The sequence below is a fragment of the Salvelinus sp. IW2-2015 genome, linkage group LG7 (genome assembly GCF_002910315.2).
Source record: "Salvelinus sp. IW2-2015 linkage group LG7, ASM291031v2, whole genome shotgun sequence".
Lineage (NCBI taxonomy): Eukaryota > Metazoa > Chordata > Actinopteri > Salmoniformes > Salmonidae > Salvelinus > Salvelinus sp. IW2-2015.
The window spans coordinates 1,959,226-1,977,735 of record NC_036847.1 but is presented as its reverse complement, the minus strand read 5'-3'; the positions used below and the strand labels follow the sequence as shown (position 1 = coordinate 1,977,735).

Sequence of the window (18,510 nt, the reverse complement as noted above, 5' to 3'; positions counted from 1 at the left end):
AGTACAAATGTATTCCGAACAATATGTTATTATTCCCCAATGCCCCTATTCTGATATCTCCCCCTTGCTTGTTGTAAACATATATAAACTTATAGACAAATACATAAAAAAGATAGACAAACAATAAACATATTAAATTATAMAACTGTTTGACAACAGAGAGAAGAGAAATGAGAGAAAGAGAGAGTGAGAGAAGAGGGCGAGATCAGGTGTGTGTATGTATAAATCCATATGTGTAAGCCAGCATATAATTGAGTACGTGTGTGTTCATATCCCATACATTCATTTTTTTCGTAACCTGAAGTCCCTGTAGAATTAAGTACAGCCATGGTGTTATGGAGCTGTCTCGGAATAGCTGTCCATCTATAAAGAGTTTGTCCACAATGATAAAGGCACGYTTACACTTCTCCCTTTGTACCGGATACAGTCTCTTACGATGTTSGTTTATCTCCCTTGGAAATTGGTAATTGAGACCGAATTTGGTCCCTTTAATCTCCCTTCCCCTGCTTTTGATCAGCTCCTTTTGTTGGTAGTGTTCAAATTTTGTGATCAGTCGGGGATCGTTGGGCTTGTCGCRAAGCCACCTTGTTTACAGTCTCTATTGGAAGTTTTAAGGCGGATTGCATGAATTCTCTGATCGCGCCCTCTGAATTATTGGATGCGTCCTCAGGAATCCCAGAAAAAAAAGGATTTTCACGCATGAGTAGACAATCCATGTTGGAATCGTRGATTTTTACCTTGGCTGTGAGTGCCTTGTTTTCTCCTTGGAGCGTGAGAATTTCACTCTGGCTAAACTCCAAACTCCCCCTCAGCCCTGCTACCTCCTCCAGTGGCGGGCTGGCCGTCGGGAGCACCGGGACATTTCCCGGTGGCCTGATGGTCGGTTTTGCTTGCTGTGAATAGTCAACTTGACCAGCAATAATATAGCAAGCGGGAATGAGTTGACRGAGAATCCACGCATCAGGCGCGACTCTCACTCTCTCGCCGCAGTGTCCCCGTGCGCCAAAAATGACATCAGGTCTTTCCGCGACGCACATAGCAACTGTCTACCTGCTTCTCTACCGATAACATTYTAGACAAGTCGCAYGGCGAAATGGACGGTCAGAAAAGGAAAGGTGGAGCAGAGAGGGAGAGAATAAAAAAGAGAAAGGCCCTTGCCACAGACGCAGCTAGATGCTGCAAAATAAGTGACATGTTCAAAAGTAAAGGACCAGGTCAGTCAAAAACACTAGCTAAAACACACACACTGACACACACGATGCCCAGCATGGCTAGCTAAGTAGCCTAGCTAATAATAGTGACACAACGGCCGGTAGGCTAAACAGTTTGCCCGTCTTACGTCTTAGTGGAGGAATTATATCATAGCAATGAGTGCAACATAGCGATCATAATATGACATTGAAGGCAATATGTTTCAACTAGTAAAAAATAGTAAACCTAGACCATGGACTTGCCAGYATTCGGTCATGACTMATGCCATATAAGCTAGGGAAAGTGCACATACACTGTACAGCAAAACAGGCTACAGTAACATAACCATAATACATCCATGAACGTAACACAGTAGCCTGTGTAACACAGCACAGGCAATGACAAAGATCRTTAGCGCCATTAGTACCAGCATGACAAGTTACTACAATAATATACAACTCTGGGAAAAATTAAGAGACCAGTCCAAATTTAGAGACCAATCTTAATTTTTTCCAGAGCTGTATTATTACTGATACACTAATGATAGTGAGTATGATAAGAGAGTATTTTCTTTGCAAATATGGAGAAGGAAGCAGCAATAGAGCTTCAGGTGCTCCTGCAGAACTGGAGATGGTGGTCAGTTCAGAGTCAGACTCAGAGCAGGAACCTTCAGGTACAACTGAAGAGCACAAACCTAAACATGTAGGCTATGATTTTACATTCATATATGCTTTATTTATGAGATTATCATTAGGACTGTAATCGGGGGCATACAATCGATGACTGCACAAGTAATACAAGTTTAAATTGAGGTTATTTACAATGTTAATCTCATTCTGCAGAGCAACCAGATGTGCAGAGAGAAAGAGGTTCAGAGCCCAGTACAGGGAAAACAGAAAGGGACAGCGAAAGCACTGAAAATCCATTTGATTATTTTGCCCATCCTCAGTCCAAGGATTTTGACTTATTTTTTCAGTACCACCCAAAACAAACTCCTCAAAGAGTCATTCCCAATGTATTCCACTCCAAAGATGTCACAAACAGAAAATGGCYGACATATAATGAAGTAACTCACTCCTTGTTCTGCTCAGTATGTCTTGCATTCGCAAAACCTTCAACCAGTGATAGTGCATTTGTCAAAGGAGGCATGCAGGCCTGGAATTGTTGGAAAAATGACTTGTGACGTGCACAAAATAGATGTCCTAACTGACTTGCCAAAACTACAGTTTGTTAACAAGAAATGTGTGGAGTGGTTGAAAAATGAGTGTTAATGACTCCAACCTAAGTGTATGTAAACTTCCGACTTCAACTGTATATAGCCAAGTTATTGTTACTCGTGCATTTATTCCTTGTGTTATTGTTTCTATATATTTTTTTCTCTGCACTGTTGGGAAGGGCCTGTAAGTAAACGTTTCACTGTGAGTTTACACCTGTAGTTTACGAAGCATTTGAGAAATAATATTTTATTCATTTGAAATGTGAATCGCTTTACAAATACAAAAAGGCACTCGCACATCTGAAATGTGAATCGCTTAAAATGTGTTTTAAAACTGCTAAAATGGCAAAATGTGTAGAATTGCAGAAAATGCCCTTTAAAGCTTCACCTTTTTCTCTGCGCCACCAAGAGGGGAGCCAGCGAGTCGGGAGGGGCCCCCAACAAAATCTTGCTTAGAGCCCCCAAAATGATAGAAACATCCTTGCACTTACTAATGTGAAATTACTCATGAGGGTATAAGCATGTGTGTACGCACAAGGTCTCATCTCTTCTGCATGTCTTTACCTATCAGCTGGACCCCCGGGCCGTACGTAGGTCACTACCAGAGGACGAGACCTGTGCCAGTCTTCATGGAACCCTCCTAGAACAACAGAACACAAACCAGCTCTAGCGCAACCTTTCATCCTTTCCCACCCTTTAATATACATTCTAACAGACTTGATGATGCCCACCTCTCATGACGAATCCAAAGCTGTTGCCCTCCTTGTATAGGCACACCTCTATAGTCTTAACTATAACACTTGTGGGAGTGTTCTGGACTGAAAACAGAAAGGGAGAGTAGTTCAGAGTTTAGACACAATAACAGAATCAGACCAACACCATCTTGCCAACCAACCTCCCAGGACACAAACCCAATCACCATTGCAAAAACACAGTGGCATGAAGGTTTTACCCACCTTTAAAATAATRGAACATTGTAAGATAGTGTTACAACCTATTGCTGGGTAGCTGTTTAGGAGGTTGAATCCTTATACGTCACCACTGGATCATCCGGTGGAGGCTGGTGAAGGGAGGACGGCTCATGGCTAGAATAAATTGAAATGTGTCGAAGACATAAAACACATTCCACGTTCCATTTCGGCCATTATAATGAGCCCGCCCTCCAATTGAAAATGACACCAGCCTCCAATGGGATAATCAGTTATTTGTTTACTTTTTGGGYCACAGTCCAGAAATAGATGAGCTAGTACTGTACTGGAATAACGTCCGATGGTAAGAATACAACAACAGAGAGAACTGGAGGCTTTTCAGCCAAGAACAAAAGCAAGATATGTTGACCTGATCTGCAATATCGTATATGTCATTTGAAATGCAAAGACATGGACATAACATAACTACTAACAGCAGCCCAGAGGCAGGCCTACAAACTAGAAGTGCTCGTACCAAAAGGAGGTAGTTCGTAATCCACTTCCAGAAACACACGCTCTCCTATGTTCTTCAGCAGGCTGATGATCTCATCGTGGCGGAGCTTGGACAGGTTGATGCCGTTCACGGACTTGATGTAGTCTCCCACATTCAGCTGGTCACTCCTGTGCAGACAAGAGGATGGATTAACAATTGAAAATGTTGGTTGATGAGTAGGGCCAGGAGCGTTCCTGACCATGTCACTTAGCCAGGAATAACTTTGGGTTGGGTCACATGCTTTGGAAAAACTCCTGGCCCCACTAATGATACTCTCAAAACAACATCTCATGTCCTGATGGCTTGAGAACATTGTGGTGTATTTTCATCTTTGCCCTGTCATGAACACTGTTTGGCATCTTTGTAGCATATTGTCTAATTGTAACACAAGCTRTATTAATGCAAATCATTGCTATTGCGATGGACAATAAGAAAAGGTGCTAAGAAGGAGTGCTAAACAATCTCCAGTCAGACAGAGATGAGGAGAGAGATGTTGCACATGGTGTCTCTCATGTGACAGTGTGTGTCAACATGAAGCTCATTTAGATGCTATTTAAATAGATGTACTGCTCTGCTACACCTCTGGGCTACTGACAATTGCTACAGTGATGCAGGACACACACATCCGCATCAGTTAACCAAAAACATGAACCTAAAACATTAGGAAGACCTTATTCTAAAATGGATAACAAACAAAAAAATCCCCAATCTACACACATTACCCCATAATGATAAAGCAAAAATAGATTTTCATAAAATGAAATTAAAAACTGAAATATCACATTTACATAAGTATTCAGACCCTTCACTCAGTACATTGCTGAAGYGCCTTTGGGAGTGAYTACAGCCTCGAGTCTTCTTGGGTATGACGCTACAAGCTTGGCACACCTGTWTTTCGGTAGTTTTTCCATTCTTCTTTGCAGATCCTCTCAAGCTCTGTCAGGTTGGGTGGAGAGTGTCGCTGCACAGCTATTTTCAGTTCTCTCCAAAGATGTTCGATTGGGTTCAAGTCCGGGCTCTGGCTGGGCCACTCGAGGACATTGAGACTTGTCCCGAAGCCACTCCTGCATTGTCTTGGCTGTGTGCGTAGGGTCGTTGTCCTGTTGGAAGGTGAACCTTCGCCCCAGTCTGAATTCCCGAGTGCTCTGTAGAAGGTTTTCATCAAGGATCTCTCTCTGTACTTTGCTTTGTTCATCTTTCCCTCGATCCTGACTATTCTCCCTGTCCCTGCTGCTGAAAAACATCCCCACAGCATGATGCTGCCACCACCACGTAGGGATGGTGCCAGGTTTCCTCCAGACGTGACACTTGGCATTCAGGCCAAAGAGTTCAATCTTGGTTTCATCAGACCAGAGAATCTTGTTTCTCATGGTCTGAGAGTCTTTAGGTGCCTTTTGGCATACTCCAAGCGGGCTGTCATGTGTCTTTTGCTAAGGACTGGCTTCCGTCTGGCCACTACCATAAAGGCCTGATTGGTGGAGTGCTGCAGAGATRGTTGTTCTTCTGGAAGGTTCTCCCATCTCCACAGAGGAACTCTGGAGCTCTGTCAGAGTGACCATCGGGTTATTGGTAACCTCCCTGACCAAGGCCCTTGTCCCCGGTTGCTCAGTTTGGCCGGGCAGCCAGCTCTAGGTACAGTCTTGGTGGTTCCAAACTTTTTCCATTTAAGAATGATGGAGGCCACTGTGTTCTTCGGGACCTTCAATGCTGCAGACATGTTTTGGTACCCTTCCTTTGTTTCGACACAATCCTGTCACTGACCTCAACAGACAATTTCTTTGACCTCATGGTTTTTGCTCTGAGATGCACTGTCAACTGTGGTACCTTTATATAGAYAGGTGTGTGCCTTTCCAAATCATGTCCAATCAATAGAATTTACCACAGGTGCAGTCCAACCAAGTTGTAGAAACATCTCAAGGATGATCAATGGAATTAGGATGCACCTGAGTTCAATTTCGAGTCTCATAGCAAAGCGTTTGAATACTTATGTAATTAGTTATTTCTGTTTTTATTTTTAAGAAATTWGCAAAAATGTCTAAACCTGTTTTTGTCATTACGGGGTATTGTGTGTAAATTAATGAGRAAAACTATTTTATCAATTTTAGAAAAAGTCTAACGTAGCAATATGTGGAAAAAGTCAAGGGGTCTGAATACTCCCGAATGAACTGTAAATATTTTGTCTTGCCCGTTCACTTTATGAATGGCACATATACACAAACCATGTGAAAGGTTAGACATTTACTCCTGAGGTGCTGACTTGCTGCACCCTCGACAACTACTGTGCTATATTATTTGACCATGCTGGTCATTTATGAACATTTGAACTCTTGGCTAGGTTCTGTTATAATCTCCACCCGGCACAGCCTGAAGAGGACTGGCCACCCCTCATAGCCTGGTTCCTCTCTAGGTTTTGGCTTTCTAGGGAGTTTTCTTTTTTTTTTTTTGTTTTTTTTTTTTTTTTTTTTTTTCCGCCCACGCTCCTTAGCACGTGGCTTCTTTCTTGTCTCTTTCTCTAGCAAAGCGTAAAGCTGGCAGTTGCTTGCTGTTTGGGGTTTTAGGCTGGGTTTCTGTACAGCACTTTGAGATATCAGCTGATGTAAGAAGGGCTATATGAATACATTTGATTTGATTTCTCAATTAAAAATCCTTCTCCGACCCTTCATCTACACTGATTGAAGTGGATTTAAGTGACATCAATAAGGGAACATAGATTTCAACTGGATTCACCTGGTCAGTCTATGTCATGGAAAGAGCAGGTGTTCCTAATGTATTGTACACTCAGCGTTTACTGTATACGAGACCTACAGACCAGCAAAGAGGCCAATGTTGTAAAGGTTATAATGGTGAGAAGCTGTTCAGCAATATTATGATTGTCATGTCTAGTCGTCCGATCACATTCTACACTGAGACACCTCGGTGGTGGCAGAAAGAATATTATATTCCAAGTATTTCATGTGTGTGTGTCATTAGAGGCTAGCAGTCACATGACGCTTAGTCACTGAAGCGTGAGTGCTTTCCACTGGGTTTTGTATACAGGTGTAGACCTTACAGTGAAATGCTTACTTACAGGCTCTAACCAACAGTGCATAAAAGGTATTATGTGAACAATAGGTAAGTAAAGAAATAGAAACAACAGTGAAAAATAACAGTAGCGAGGCTATATACAGTAGCGAGGCTGCATACAGGCACCGGTTAGTCGGGCTGATTGAGGTAGTATGTACATGTAGATACGGTTAAAATGACTATGCATATATGATGAACAGAGAGTTGCAGTAGCGTAAAACAGGGGTTGGTGTGCGGTGGGTGGCGGGAAACAATGCACGTAGCCTGGTTAGCCAATGTGCGGGTGCACTGATGGTTCGTCGGGCCAATTGAGGTAGTATGTACATGAATGTATAGTTAAAGTGACTATGCATATATGATAAACAGAGAGTAGAAGCAGCGTAAAAGATTATGAATACCAAGCGGATAGAGGCAATTCAATAAAGCAGGTAGTTGCTTGAAAATGTTCTCTACATAAACTCAATACAAATKAATTCACTGTAGTAAAACGTAATTTCATTTAGTTTTGTGTGATTCGTGAGTAAGTGGGAACATCCATATTTATCTTGTTTATTAACATAAGAGACTCTCTCATAGACTGTGTCCTGGTGTAATATCAGTTCCAGGCTGAACATGACCCAGTAAAGAGCTGATTTACTGCAGTGTCTATAATACCTAGGTTAGGGCGAGATGGTACATTACAGACGACATGTGTGGGGGGCGGGTAACACATACAGACACCTCGCTGCGGTTGCCTGGTTACAGATGTGTCATCCTAGCCAAGATCTCACCTGGCAGCTAGCCCACCTGGCCGCAGGTTTGACACTCTGGGCTTGCCGTCCTTATCGGACCCCCCGGAGATGGTGAGGCCCAGGCTGCTGCCCTCCCTTTTTATCAGGTCCAACGTGGTCATGCCCCAGTATTCCTCTATAGACACACAGAAACGGACAGGAGGAACAGTGTCACAGAGTCAGCATCCATCTGGGACACTGAGCCTGTTTGTCTGAGCTGCTACAAACACGGATTGATTATCTCTGCCTCTATCATTTTGCCTCTCTCGCTCAATCTGACTAACTCTCTTTCGCTGCCTTTTCTATCTCTCCATCTCTTTCCCTCCCTCTCTCCTCTTTGGTGATGATGACATGGATGGGGTCAGCTCCATATTAACGCAGTACATTCAACGTAATTGGGTGGAATTCAGTGGATGAATTGAAAATGTAAATCTTGACACAAAAGGGCAATTTTCTAGATGCCTAAATTATATTTATTCATTTCCTGAACAGAATTGAGTTCAAATTGGGGTTGACCCTAACTGATGGCTAGCTAGCCGTAGTGCGTTTAGACGTTGTAGGTTACACTACATGAAAAAAAGAATGTGTACACCCGCTTGTCGAACATCTCATTCCAAAAMCATGGACATTAATATGGAGTTGTTCCCCTTTGCTGCTATAACAGCCTCTTCTGGGAAGGCTTTCCACCAGATGTTGGAACATTGCTGCGGGGACTTGCTTACATTCAGCCACAAGAGCATTAGTGAAGTCAGGCACTAATGTTTGGCGATTAGGCCTGGCTCTCAGTCGGCGTTCCAATTCATCCCAAATGTGTTCGATGGGGTTGAGGTCAGGGCTCTGTGCAGGCCAGTCAAGTTCTTCCATACTGATCTCGACAAACAATTTCTGTATGGACCACACTTTGTGCACAGGGGATTTTCATGCTGAAACAGGAAAGGTCCTTCCCCAAACTGTTGCCACAAAGTTGGAAGCACAGAATCATCTAAAATGTAATTGTATGATGTAGCGTTAAGATTTCCCTTATCTGTAACTAAGGTGCCTAGCCCGAACCATGAAAAACAGCCCCAGACCATTACTCCTCCACCAAACTTTAAAGTTGCCACTATGCATTGTGACAGGTAGCGTTCTCCTGGCATCCRCCAAACCCAGATTTGTCCATTGGATGGTGAAGCGTGATTCATCACTCCAGAGAATACTTTTCCACTGCTCCACTGAGTCCAATGGAGGCGAGCTTTCACCACTCCAGCCGACGCTTGGCATTGCGCATGGACATCTAAGGSTTGTGTGCGGCTGCTCGGCCACKGAAACCCATTTCATKAAGCTCCCGATGAACAGTTCTAGTGCTGATGTTGTTTCCAGAGGCAGATTGGAACTCGGTAGTGAGTGTTGCAACCCGAGGACAGACAATTTACTGCGGTACGCGCCTCAGCACTCAGCGGTCCCATTCTGTGAGCTTGTGTGGCCTACCACTTCGCGGCTGAGCAGTTGTTGCTCCTAGATGTTTCCACTTCACAATAACATCACTTATAGTCAAACGGGGCAGCTCTAGCAGGGCAGAAATGTGATGAACTGACTTGTTGGAAAGGTGGCATCCTATGACGGTGGCACGTTGAAAGTCACTGAGCTCTTCAGTAAGGCCTTTCTACTGCCAATGTTTGTGTGTGGAGAATGCATGGCTGTGTGCTCGATTTYATACACCTGTCAGCAATGGGTGTGGCTGAAATGTCTRAATCCACAAATTTGAAGGGGTGTCAACATTCTTTTGTATATATAGTGTATGTGCTTGGTTCCATTCTGTCTGGCTGCGTACACATTGTGCTGTTAAATGCTAAACGAAGTCCACGGAGGGAGAGGATTCCTTTAGTCTCCAACGACAGGCATGCTACATAGGCATTTTCTCAACCTTATCTAAGCACTACAGTACCACATCTATCAACCAATGTAGCGCAGACGTGATGAAACATGTGCAATCGAACAATCCCAGTGAAAAGCACGACTCTTGTGGATAGCTGTCCATCATGGGGAAAGGCTGAAGACAGTGGACATGGTACCATAGAAGATACTGTAGAATGTAGAAAACGACTGAAAGTTACAGTAAGGTGTAATCACACTGTACCTTTATTAATACTGCGTCTCCTGGAGGTAAGGGCATGGTCGGTTCCTCCAGAGTCCTTGCTGCCCTTAGAGTATGGCCCATCGTCTGGAATAATGAAAGGGACATTTGGTGAATAATCTGGACGTTTGGAAAACTACTATAGTATGTGAGGAATGTGTGCATGCTGTTCCTTAGAGGAGAGGGGAATCTGACACCATCACATCCCCTGTCCACACACTGACAGCTGCCTGGGCCTTGTTTAACCCTTTGATCCCTATTAGATGGAGTGTGAACATTAGAAAGAGGCACAACAGGAAGGAACTCCTCTAACAGGCACTTAGCTAACTAACTCAAAGAACACTGGCGGGTCAATCTCAGAGACCCGGAAGGTCATGCTGCTGTTTCCATGGTAACAGCGGGAGGGGTAAAGAGATCAAGACAGCTAGTTTTAGTGTGAGTAGTATGAACTTGTCCCAATAGACGAAGATAATGTTGCCTTGTTCACCCTAATGGTTAAGATTTAGATTTGGAGGAGCTGATTGTGCGATGTGTCCACGGGCATCTTCTACCCGCAGTGAAACATGATGTCTGCACCAAGATGATGCATACAGTATACATTAGAGCTGGGAAATGCTCTTGAGGGAACATGCTGTGGTTAAAGGACTGTTCAGGCATGTGGAGAATACAGTCAGCTGCTACAGAGGAAACCAGGAAATGTTCTCTGTTCCTCTGGGATCCTCTTTTGACAGTGGGAGCCATTTCTGACACAGCACCAGGCCCAGATTTGCAGTGACCCTGCCCTGCCTTGCCATTTGAATCTGGATACAGCATGGGCATGTCAGCATTTCTGTCCACCGAGGATGAACTTGTCAACCAAATGACTTAAACATCATATTACACACTTAAGGGAAAAGCTAGGCCAAAGTTGTTTAAAAAAACATTTGAGGAAAGCTAGTGCCTATGAGAGGTCCTGACACTGACAGGTAGACTTCATACACTGTATGCTCCAAATATTCTGACATAAGCACTACTCTTACTATTGATTGAACGCAGCTCAGCTTTTCCACTCACTTGCTGAGCTATACAGTACAATGTTACATGTAACACTATTGGTGATGAAAAACAAAGTGATAATTTAGCCTCGTGACATCCTGTTAATCAGCTTTAGGCGGGATTGTCATGATGACGTGTGTAGGTGATATTTCTGTTCTGTGTTGTCTACACTCAATTAAACATTCATCCACTTTTGTATCGCAACTAATCATCCCTCGTGCATAATATCACATGACCCTTAACTAAATTCACATCATCAATATTCAAATGGGGCCRGCCTTTGGTCAAAAAGGGAAAAATTCTCAATTTTCATTCTTGTCATGCACAGGACTAATTTGCTCAAAGACAAAATAACATGGAGTGTATCTCAATAGCCTAAAATAGCTTAGTCACCTTTCTTTCATTTGCACAGATGTAAAAGAACGGGTGAAAACAGTTAGTTGGTACTGGTCTTTCACCTTTCCTACATTTTCAGATCAGTGCATTTGAAGGAAAGAGACGAGCAGAAGGAATGTCTCCATATCATAGAATCATGGAGGTTGATAAGCCACATCTTAACTGTGGAAAATATGCAGACATAATATAAAAATGAAACATAATGAGAGTTGACAAAAAGAAAACTCAAGGGCATGCAGGAATATGCATACAACGATAATGTACACTTCCTTGCACAAATATCCTGTTCAACAACCTTAGGGCATAAGTGCACGGCGGCCACGCACGCACATACACACACACAGTCTGAATCACCAAAGACACACTGTGACAGGCAGCAGCGTGCGTGGTCCCAAAGCTTCATGAGGGGCCTGACAGTCCAAGCAGCCATCATTGTAGTCAAAAGGCAACGTTTGCTCTGGGTTACAAAGGCCCCATACGCCCCATGTGACTGAATGCAACTATACCATACATACAGCTGTACCAGTTAAGAAAAACATCATTAGTGATCCTGACGGGCCAATCATGGGCCAAATACATTACTTCATTAATTGGCTTAATTCAGCAGCCAAAACAMAAAGCACCCTTGAACTGAACAACATCATAACTGGGTATGGCTGGGCACGAACCTCCTAGTAGGAGCATGTTGTTTTGGCAGAGGGAATACTCATCTACTGTGGTAGCTAAAGAATCAAGTACGGAACTGCAAAAACTATACACTTAAGATCTGCAAACAGGACAGTACTTACAACATTACTTAGAGTGGTGTGCAAAGTAATGTGCCCAAAAAATTGTCACCCCTATTAATTTCTGGCGAGTCAATTAACTTAATCTAATTCAGAGCACCGTATGCTATTCCCTTTAGAACCAATCAGAATGTAGGTTAAATGTGGGGGCCTCTGACAATAGCTATGAAATCACAGTGCTATTTTCAGAGGTAAAACATTATTTATAAACTGGGCTTCACTAGACCCAGTTTGCATTGCCATATCTGCTCCAATTTCAGACTGCAGCCTTGTATTCAGTAATGTCTGGCCCTAATTAAATGGCATTAGGTCTACTGTCTGTGCCTTAATAGCGAATTAATAGATATACTGTGAGTAAAATGGTGCTTGACAAAGCTGTCATTCAACAAATCTGAATTCATCTGAATGTGTACAAATATAGGAAAGAAGTGTAACATTTCCAGCTGACTAAATAACCTCTAATGACAAAGTCTAGCTATGTGACAAGCTACCGCACTGGGCATAGATGCCAATTCAACATCTATTCCAGGTTGGTTCAACGTAATTTAATTGAATGTTGATTCAGCCAGTGTGCCCAGTGGGATGTGTGTTACCACCATGCTGAAGACATTGAATCACAGGTAGAAATACTTCACTACACTCTTCACGTTCAGAACTAAATACTGTTACAGKTGCTATTGATAGTCCTAAGCCCCTTACTATTGCAATACTAGGGTGTAGCACTACAAACCATATGACATACAGTGCACACTAGATAGCCTATGACGGCTGTGACATTCATTCATTCATCATCACAATCAGTGAGTGTCAGGCAGATTTACCGATGCTGCTGTTCTTCGCCTCTCTCCTCAGACCACAAAGCATGGCTGCAGTCCTGTCAAAACATCCGACCTGAGAGGAAAGTAGCTGTTCTGTTGTAAGTGGCCAGCAGACCCAGCGAGGTGCCCCTGGGAATACGTTGTCCTCCGTGACCCAGTCTCACTCGCTAACAAGCAGGACAAAAAGCTATTTTCTTCTCTTCATATCTCTGTTCTACTTGAAGCATATCTTGACTTCACTTATTGCATGAAAAATCCATGTTCCATAGATGTCTATTTCTATGTCCTTTAACTGTTTMAACTTGGTAAAAAAAAARGAATATATATATATATATTGCTAAAATAAGTAATTCCCACAACAAACCGAAAGCAGGGACACCAAATGATCAAAGCATCAAAGGAACAGCCATCTCTCCTTTTCCTCCCACCATTCTGAGGTTCCTTTTGAGGTATTCATGGTTGCTCTTCCTATTCCATAGGAATAATCATACCCCTCGTTCACGCTCACATACCAGCTCACACACACGGCAACCATTACGCACAGCCTCAGTGAGTGTGTCAGAGAAGGTCGCTCTCCCTCCCTCTCTATGCCAGAGGGGTGTGATGAAGCAGTCAAACGCTCTCCCCACACATGACACGGTCACACCCCCTGCACACACACCCTGTCTCTCACACACGCACACACTCAGTGCAGTCAAGCACACAATTAACGTTACCCCCACATCCACTGTCACTTTGAGCTCATACAAGAGCAGCCATAAGCAGTTACACATTTTCCACACTAGTCGACACATAAGTAGTGCCCATCTTACTGKGCCCACCATAGTCATCCTACCCACACACATACACTGGCTAACTAATGCTTGCCGCTTTTCCCCTCACATGCCTTAAATTCCACATCCCATTCCATAGGCTCATCACAATGATTATTATCTGCTTATACAAGAGCATCCCCAGTGGTGGAAAAGGTACTCAATTGTCAAACTTGATTGAAAGTAAACATGTCTTAATGGGAAATGTGAAAGTAAAAGTGAAAATCACCCAGTAAAATACTACTTGAGTAAAAGTCTAAAGGTGTCTGGTTTTAAATGTACTTAAGTACAGTGGTGGAAAAAGTAGTCAATTGTCATACTTGAAAAAAAGTAAATACTGTACATCAAAATTCCTTATATTAAGAAACCAGATGGCACAATTTCCTTTTTTGTTCGTATTTTTTAAAATCTCAGACCATTTACAAACGCAGTGTGTGCTTTGTGAGTCCGCAAGATCAGAGGCAGTATGGATGACAACGCGTTATATTGATAGGTGCATGAATTTGACCATAATTCTGTCATGCCTGATTATTCTAAATGTAACGAGTACTTTTTGGTGTCAGGGGAAATGTATGGGAGTAAAAAGTCWATATTTTCTTTAGGAAGGTAGAGGTAAAGTTGTCAAAGTACAGATACCCCAAAAAATGGCTTAAGTAGTACTTTAAATAAATTTTACTTCAGTACTTTACACCACTGAGCACCCCTACCAATAACTGTACATGCATGCCGCTACAAAGCCAAAAGAGACTTATTTATTCAACTTCTGACCAGAGAATTCTGTCCTTTATATGAGACAATGGCTGCAATGGATATAAACCAACAATATGGTTTCTCGCTTTCAATCTGTGGTGTGTTGAACATCTCATGTTCCCTTCTCTGGGTGAGAGGGCTCTTTCCCCCACTGCCACTGCGCTGGCTGTCTTCTACCCAGACACACACTTACAGAGGAGTTAAAACGACCGCTGACTGACTGAGCCCCCCACCTGTCTGTCCATTTGTCACCCTCACATGCTTGCCACTTCCTGACTCACCCTCCCTCCATTCTTTCCCCCTATAAGGSCTGAAAATCCCACCCAAAGGAACTTCTGTCATAGTCAGGTCTGAGAGTAGGGAAATGACATCAAAGRATACACTAAAGCTCTAAACAGACAAAAATATGAACTAGAGCCCACACAATAGCTTCAAAGTCCACACAGATGTGAGGATGAGCTCAACTACAAAATTAAAGCTCGTGAACTATACGTGCAGTACAAATACATCCTTGATCCCGAAGCATAGATTTATTGAGTCTATGTAGCATTTCCCTGACCAGAGACACCTCAAACAACTACAAACAAAGCGTTCTCTCCACTGTAAAAGTATTTCTCGCCAATGTAGCATGTCTCCTAATTAGTAGTCTCTTTCCAGTGGACCCAATACTCTTTGGCATAGACAATTTGCTTAGAGTTTCGTCCTTAATAGCCCATTCACTCAGGTGTTTCAGAGCGAAACAAATTAATTTCTTACAGAATAAAGAGGAACAGAAGACGCAGAGCTGTTTGTTGGTCTTATAAAAACCCAGGGAAACAGAACATACTAGGCCACACAATTAGGGTCATTATTTTTATATTTTACCTTTATTTATCCAGGTAAGCTAGTTGCTGTCTCTTATACACATCTAGATGTGTATAAGAGACAGGTGTAATACATGTTAAATAAGATATGACATTTTCACTTACCTCTAAAAGAATAAGCTCTCACATACGTTGGAAGTACAGTAAAAGCTAAACTATGAGCTATTCTCCAACCAAAAGGTAGCAGGGCACATTTTCTAACATGCAGCTGATCATACTGCCAATTCATGGCTATCAGCTCTAGTTGGGAATAAATCTACCAAATGAATGCAGCAGGGATGACAGAAACTTGAGTCAACACACCAATCACGAAATGACTTAGGCTACAAGACAGGCTCAGTGGTGGTGAACATGACTTAGTCATAATTCATAATCATAGTACGATGTTCACCTGCAAGGTAGCTCAAACGTAAACTAAAGGTAAAATATGACTCCATTAATTGATTTTGACAAAACAAAATAGACGAGAAGATAAACTCTAGGTATTGTTCTAGGTATAGATTCGTATTTAAAATTGTCTAAACTAAGGAATAAATGTTCACCGAAGATAATGCAAATCCCTTATAAAAAAAGTAACTCAAAGGTTTTTATTATGTTATTGCCATCTGGTTCCTATTGGAGGCACTTCAGCTTTCACACAACTCAGGCTGGAGCCTGCAGCAGTAGATACAATACAGTAGCAGTATAAAAACCCAATTAACTAGTCAGTTTGGCCTTTATGAACAAAAATAAACAATGTGTGCTCTGCCATCATAAGTATTCATAAACATTGTTGCGTAGGCATTACCTTTGGTCCTCCCTCTGATGATCCCGAGCCGACAACGGAGTGAAAAGGAGAACATCCTCCTCTTTCCCCCTCCTTTCCTCATGGACTCTGTCTGAGAGAAGGCCAGGGTGATGAGCTTTGGGTTGGCCATGCGTCCCTTTCCACATATTACTCTGTCTGCCATATTCACTCTCTAGTCACTGAAAGTTTAAAAAAAAAATCTCGCTTTCTCCTTTCGATCGCTCTCTTTACTCAAACGGTTGCTTCTAGCTCTGTCCTGCGGTCTCWTCACAATCCCCACCCTAACTGGAGGAGATCCAACATCCTCAGGTGTGTCTGAATAAGCCTACAAATGAGATGGAGAATAGGAAAAGAAAAACTGATCCTACGAAAGATCAGATATACATATTCGTAGATCTATGCATATTTATAAACCCACCAGTGTCTGCTTCTCTCGTAACACACACACACACACAATGTGAAATTAAAACTGCATGCAAACAAAAACATGAAGATGCTGTCCATTGTTATTCATTTCAGGTAAGGTAATGTAAATGTAATGCATGTTATATTGTTTGTGATTTTCATCACTGACAGAGTATTTTACATGAACAGATGGATAGGMGCTAAATGCTGCAGAGATGGCACAGCCTGCCAGAACGCAATGGAAACTTTCACCCCAGGTGGCTGGCGGTAGACACTGGCTATTTATTCATGCCAAAACATAGCATTTCAGAATTGCAGCATGAATGTGGATGATTGACAAGGGCATCTAAACATGTTAATTTCTGTAATTCCAACCAAAACACTGTATGCGGTTGTCTAAATTAAATTACTTTATTGTCATAAGCAGAGAAGAAATGAAAGTCATTTGTGTGGAAGAAAGAAAAGCGCTTTGGTTTCATCGATATTTCTGAATAATCCTCAAAACTAAGTAGTGTTATATTACAACATATTTGCAAATTAAATCAAGATATGTTGATTTGAAAGCATCTGGTTCTGGTCTTCAGACTCATATTGCACTCATGATAATCGAGTAGTAGTTGGATTAATGTCCCAGACATATATTTTTATGAAGTTCCTTCAAGATCTTCAAAGATCTCAAAGGGGATTCAACTACTTCGAGCRTCATAATAAATCCCTGTTGGGAGCATATCAATCGGAAGTTGAAAACATCTTTCATACAAGTTTCCATTGCTTTACTAAATCTTAAATTGTCAGAATGGGGCTAAGGATCACTACAGAGTGTTGGCAAGGATGACTGCACATCCGGCTGAAGTGCCACAAGGCTGTTATCACAACAAACACTGATGCACTTGGGACGAGAGTAGAGTCAGTGCTATGTTTCAGTCGAGACACGTCACACAGGTCTAAAACGTCCCKTGTGTTGCACACAGATCACAGGTCTCCAGTAACCAGGTTTCCATCTAATCTTAATGCGCGTAAAATACATGACGGATAAAAATAAAGTCAGGGCAGGCCTGATTGAAACAGCAAATTTGTCATGAACTCGCCAAATGTCAACAAAACACACTAGACAGGGACCTTGTGTCTGTAAAATTAACTATGGGAGAAATGGCAGTGGAAATACTTAAGTGCAAATACTGCTATAACAACCCACACTTTGTAGCAAACTTGACATGTGGTCCCCYGACTATGACTTGGGAAAGCATGCATTTTATTAGGCTACAGATGAAATAAATCAGGAACTTCATCGGTTTGGTGAACGTGCAAGGTGGTGAACTTAATGCTCCTTCCCAATAATGCTTGGCTACTGTTTGACGAATTAAAATAAGCTTGCTCTTTTGTCCATAATGTCATCTCATAGGCAGGCTATACTTGCACCGTATCTGCGAGCTGTTGGCTAGAACGCATGTGGCAAGATCAGAGAAGAAACATGCGCTATATAACGCAACATTTCTGACAAAACCATCGGAGTTGAAAATGCAATGGAAACCCATTTAACTAATATTCTTTTTATTCGGTACATGGGAATTCAACCGGAAGTAATTTTTATGTGCACTATGGCATCACGCACAGACTTTCATCCTCAAGTCAATTTGATGGAAACRCAATCAGCATAAATATTGTATTTACGCTGATTGTAGAATATTCACATGAAAATCTGTCACAAATTAGAGAAGCCTAGCTTGTGATATTGAAATATTCTAAATAAAGTGCTGTTTTTCTCTCCGATACAACCCTGTCTGCTCTATAGGGCTGTCTAACAGGTAGGACTATATATAGGATTGTCTGAAAAAAAGTTAACTTCTTGAACAAAAACTTTAAGCTAACCCAAGGATGTATTTCATAACCCTTCTCACAAAGGTGCACTCGGAACTTCACACTTTCAATGGTTCTCAAAGAAATCTCAGAACTGTCTAAACCAGTCATGCTAAACCAGACCAATTCTCAACCCTTCGCCCACATGTTTACTCACCACTTTAAAGGGAGGATTGGTGTCAGGAATA

General features: G+C 42.2%; 1 protein-coding gene across 2 annotated transcripts; it reads right to left on the bottom strand.

The window, feature by feature from the left end:
• Nucleotides 1-2,737: 2,737 nt before the first annotated feature.
• LOC111966186 (glutamate receptor-interacting protein 2-like) lies at nucleotides 2,738-18,494 on the bottom strand. Of its 2 annotated transcripts, none has more exons than XM_023990628.2 (6): nucleotides 16,061-18,494; nucleotides 9,818-9,901; nucleotides 7,702-7,837; nucleotides 3,851-3,996; nucleotides 3,139-3,225; nucleotides 2,738-3,047 (listed from the first exon to the last, which is right to left on the bottom strand). In XM_023990628.2, the coding sequence occupies exons 1-6, from the start codon at nucleotides 16,221-16,223 to the stop codon at nucleotides 2,968-2,970; spliced, it is 696 nt and encodes a 231-aa protein (XP_023846396.2). In that variant the 5' UTR covers nucleotides 16,224-18,494; the 3' UTR covers nucleotides 2,738-2,967. The 2 variants fall into 2 exon arrangements, with proteins under 2 accessions (XP_023846396.2, XP_023846397.2); XM_023990629.2 differs by lacking the exon at nucleotides 16,061-18,494 and adding an exon at nucleotides 12,852-13,420.
• Between the last annotated feature and the right edge of the window lie 16 nt (nucleotides 18,495-18,510).

Excerpts from the sequence above, each read along its gene's own strand:
- LOC111966186 (XM_023990628.2), bottom strand. The coding sequence starts at position 16,223 with ATGGCAGACAGAGTAATATGTGGAAAGGGACGCATGGCCAACCCAAAG. Across the intron at positions 9,902-16,060 it reads CATCAGAGGGAGGACCAAAG|ACGATGGGCCATACTCTAAG; the intron begins GTAATGCCTACG and ends TCATTATTCCAG. Across the intron at positions 7,838-9,817 it reads GAGACGCAGTATTAATAAAG|AGGAATACTGGGGCATGACC; the intron begins GTACAGTGTGAT and ends GTGTGTCTATAG.